Consider the following 4,469-nt stretch of genomic DNA (forward strand, 5'->3'; position numbering starts at 1 on the left):
CCTACTTAACAAAGACAAACTTCACCCCATCATTGACTGCGACTTCCAGTTCACAGGAAAATGGAGCTCAAACAGATCAATTCCCCTGATCCGAGCCTGGATTGTATCGCCAAAAGAGACAGACACAAGAGCTAGCAGGAGCCACCACGAAATATGAAGTTCCATGGTAATTAGGTAGTGGAAGAAGAATGGGATGGTGCTGAGGATCCAAATAGGAGAGCCCCTTAGCCCCCTTTTACGGCAAGCCACAGGGGCTGATTCGGAATAATCAATTTCTCCAGGATTCCGCCAGTAGTAGTCTACTCCGTAGACTGGTAATGGTTTGGACTTGGGTCAATCCATGGGGGTCTAGATCAAAACTATAAATCTATGGTTTAGATTATGGGATACCCATTTTATTCATAAAAGTGGCGCAGAGAGATTCATGTCCTATTCCCACCTTTCTAATAATCTGATCCCCTCGACCCCTCATTTAACATTTTTAAACCGAAAGTTGCCACCAGACCTCCATGTTCAATGATATATATATGATATATATAATATCAGATAGCTAACGCCTAGGGCTATCTGCCTACATAAATATATATCTTATCGCCTAGTAGATCAAGCCATATCAGCTTATCAGTATTTCGTAGGGCTAGGGTTAGAATGTTAGATAAAGGTTTTAGGCCCCTGATCCATGATTTTGTATGGGTAAGCCAGTCTAATTTTAGATACATGCCAATATGTGTTACTGGTTATACAGTTATACTAACTATTGCCTGAGAGCATAGCTGCATGCCTATGAAATATGATAGCAGTATCACTGCTGTAATGCCTTAAGTGCTAATTACAGGCTTCTCATGGATCAAGGATCCTTATACCTGTTAACTCAGCTCCCTCCATACATCAACACCTATGCCGCAGAGCTCTACAGTATTAGATTGATGCTGGATACTACTACCGCATGCCCATTAATAGGGTGGAAGCAGCAGCTCACTATTTTCATGAATGGCTAGACAGTAATCTATGCCTGTAGGGAGTTGCATGGCCTATCTGGGTAACATTACATGTGCTCAATGATGATACTGCTTGACCGGCTTCGCGCTAGCAGGTGGTAGGATATACACATCCAGCGGGATCCCAGACATAAGGGAGTCCATAACGAAGCCGTGGGCAAACTGGCAAAGGGAGCAGCGAGAAGTGGCGATTATGGCGGATGGGCAGGCATGTGTTTCATGCCTCACTCTATCGCCGGTCTTCCGCGCTCTTACACGAGGAATGGCACCAGTTCTGGACAGGATACTACCACCGCTCCCTTAATACAGAAATCTTTCCACAGCCCCAAGCTAATCATACCGTACTCAAGCTCCAAATCCGGTATCAACGTGCGGCCAGCTTAGTAGTCATTAAGATGCAGACCGGTAAGATAGTGCTTGGGGACCGTCCTGGCCAGGCTCAGCGCAATTTCTATTATGATATGCTTTGTGGCCGACAATAAAACATTTAACAGGATGCTGAGGAATCCTAACTGTTAAGGGTATCTATATATATATAGGAACTAGGCCAGATTTGACCATGGGGTCAAATCTGAGTAGGTCTTTTGCCTCAGTGGTAATTGGATAGCCCAGTATCTAGTTATTACACTAACTTATGAGACTATATTCTGTTTTTTTTTTTGAACAATGGAACAATGGGTTTTCAGGAACTTGGAATAGTGTACTCAGTTGACTTAGTTGGGAGAAACTGATGGTTCCTATCTCTACGATATTTTAAGGAAGTGCTAGATTTTCAAGCCTGCCGGAGATGGCTTCTCGAAACATGTCTTAGACGAATGACTAACAAAATCAACTTCGACGAACCCATGGACATGGTTGTTGACAGTTGAGGGTAATCATGAAGAACTTCAGCAGCTACGAATCAGGTCAAATTGCCTAGTCAATCTGTGTCTTCAAAGTCAGGTACTTACTAAACAGAAATCGCAGTAATCATCATTCTTGTGCCTTTCAGTTATCGAGCCCATTGGCGATTCTCATAAGGGCAATTTGGATCTCCTGTTTGATTTTTTCAAGGAACTCAGCCACTTGGCTATCATCATGGTATGTTTCGTTATATGCCGCTCGAATAGATAATCTTCCATCAAAGGTCTGAATCCCAAGATAAACCCTTTCGTCAAGTGGAAGGGCAACCATCCAAATTTCACGGGTCTTGAAAGATCCGTAAATACCCAACAGCATACTAGATATGTCACCGATGAAGCTTGGTAGGATCCCCTGGTATGAAGCTCGAATACCCACCACTGATGTTAATTGGTGGAGGCGGGGAACCATTGCAGCAACAACAGCTTCTTTCTGATTGGCAATTAAGCTATACTCGGGCTTCAATCTGGCCGCTGTTTGATAAACATTGTCCTCAATTTGCACCTGCACAGGCCAGAAACCAATCCGAAGCATCGAAGCTCTGGATTCTGCGTTTGGAGGACCACCATGGCAGACTTTTTGGAGGTTGAAGATTATATTTGTCGAGTGTTTCGTGCCCGGGGAGCAAGGGGTCATCTTTGTTCCAGCATGTATAATTGCGGCATGCAAAAAGGCAGTAAGCTTAAGACCGGAATCTTTCGTGATAGCGAGGATTTCCTTAGTTTGCTGTTGAGAAAACTTGAGAAATTGTGCCCTGCCGGGCCCAGGATCGGACTCGGAGTTCTTGGAGGGAATTATGACAGCCTCCTCATGTGGCTGTAGTCTTGGCCTTGAGAAGGTGGATGTTCCATGGGGTGAAAAGGCTGAAATACACTCGAATATACCGCAGGGGAGACATTGGGCCTCTTTGTCCAATGGCTCTCTGATAATTTCACTCTCTGACTCAAGTCGTGCCATCTCATTCAAGAAATCCCGGAAAAACATGGCGACGCCGTGCCCATCGGTTAACATATGGTTGGATCGGAGGATAAATCTATTCTCTTTAGGGAAATGGTAGAGTGTTGCCTGCTCGGTGGCTGGTGCGCCAGCAAAGCTTTGAAAGTCCTCATCACCCATGCTCGAGTCGGACTCTTGCACGATGAAGGTTTTGTTGGCCCATTCATCAACTTCAAGTTGATTATGGGGGGGACAGTATGTGAATCCTCTTAAGTCTGCTGTAACAGTAAGAGCAGGGTGCATATAACGCATTTGTATCCATGCCCTTTTGGCTAAGGCGACAACTTCCTCTGGCGCTTTGTCTGTTTCAAGACGCATGATGAAACATGCATCCAAACTCCGGATATTTGGACGATCCGGATGACGGCAAATAGAGTTGAACCAGCTCTCAAATTCATCAAATGGCCGATAGTAATAGCCATTGTAAATCTGATGCCACCCTCGTGGCTCCGATGAACATGTATCACACCGAGTCTCCACCAATGATTGAGGATATTGTCTCGTTAACATCTTTCTAAGCTCCTCGCAGTAAATGAATCGGGTGGTGAATTGGATTGGAATTGAATGTTAAGTTGAATTTTTTCCTAACCCTTTGAATAGTTGAGTAGCTGATGAGTGAGGAAGGTATTGTGAAGTGGGCAATTGTTAGGTTTTATAATTTGAGAGGTGATACTGTCCATGATCACCACACACACACCATATGAGATAATCATGAAGGCTAATGATAGGATCATTGCTAGGACAGCTGTTAAGTGGACTCAAAAATAATATCTGAAGCATGACTTCAGGCGGATCTTCATAAACCTACTTCCACATGAACTCAGCTTAGAGGACAATCTTACAGAGGGTTAATGTTATTATTACTACACTGTGATAGACTGCACATGTTGAGCAGGTGTTTAGAATTAACTTTTTTGATCTCCTAGAAACCTGGATGTAAGGAAAGTTCAGTATATAATGGCTTTCTGTGCAACTCATTACTAGGACAGTTGCCTCTTCATCAGGGTCAAAGTTACTTAGTCCTACATGCCCTAGTGCAGTAATGATGAGAGGCAAGTAGTAAAGTTTATGCCACTTGGTGAGCCTACATTCATTAACAACACAAAGCCATACTCACATGTAAACTGGGAAATCTCATTCATGAGTAGAACTCGCAGATTTTGAGAAGACATTTATGCTAGGGCCAGACTCTCTGATACTATCTGCCAATAGGCAGGTCTAGATGTTCATGGGACTGCGAATTTCGAGTCCAATTATGCTGATAACCTCCCTGTCAGAATTAAATTATCTAGGCCATTCCACCTAGCCCACAAGGTATATAGATTCACTCTCCCAACTGGTAGAAGTGTTACTTGTTTTGGTTGTGAAGTCGCTTCATGGGATATGCCTCATCTCAGAAAGGCTAGATAGCAAGCTTGTATTCGATAAGTCTATAATATTTGAATATCCAAGCATTTCTTTTTCCAAAAAGCCTACAGAAAGGAAGGGTTAGGGTTAGGGTTTGGGTTAGGGTTTGGGTTAGGGTTAGGGTTTAGGGTTAAGGGTTTAGGGTTAGGGTTAGGGTTAGGGTTTAGG

At 43.6% G+C, this 4,469-nt stretch overlaps 2 protein-coding genes across 2 annotated transcripts in view, besides 2 other annotated features; both read right to left on the minus strand.

Moving 5' to 3' along the window:
* Positions 1-165, minus strand: part of ACLA_033220 (putative secreted glycosyl hydrolase) — a gene marked incomplete at both ends in the record, with an annotated part of 773 nt that extends 608 nt beyond the window's left edge. The window contains one exon of the mRNA XM_001270011.1: positions 26-165. Coding sequence (XP_001270012.1) covers positions 26-165 — 140 coding nt within the window. The remainder of the gene's footprint in view (positions 1-25) is intronic.
* Positions 166-1,985: 1,820 nt separating this feature from the next.
* Positions 1,986-3,212, minus strand: ACLA_033230 (uncharacterized protein; the record flags this gene model as incomplete). Its single annotated transcript, XM_001270012.1, has 1 exon — positions 1,986-3,212. The coding sequence occupies one exon, from the start codon at positions 3,210-3,212 to the stop codon at positions 1,986-1,988; it is 1,227 nt and encodes a 408-aa protein (XP_001270013.1).
* A 1,166-nt stretch (positions 3,213-4,378) lies between these two features.
* Positions 4,379-4,464: a microsatellite.
* Positions 4,379-4,465: a microsatellite.
* The last annotated feature ends 4 nt before the right edge of the window (positions 4,466-4,469 follow it).

This window comes from Aspergillus clavatus, genomic scaffold, assembly GCF_000002715.2.
Source record: "Aspergillus clavatus NRRL 1 1099423829805 genomic scaffold, whole genome shotgun sequence".
In the NCBI taxonomy this organism is placed as follows: Eukaryota; Fungi; Ascomycota; class Eurotiomycetes; order Eurotiales; family Aspergillaceae; genus Aspergillus; species Aspergillus clavatus.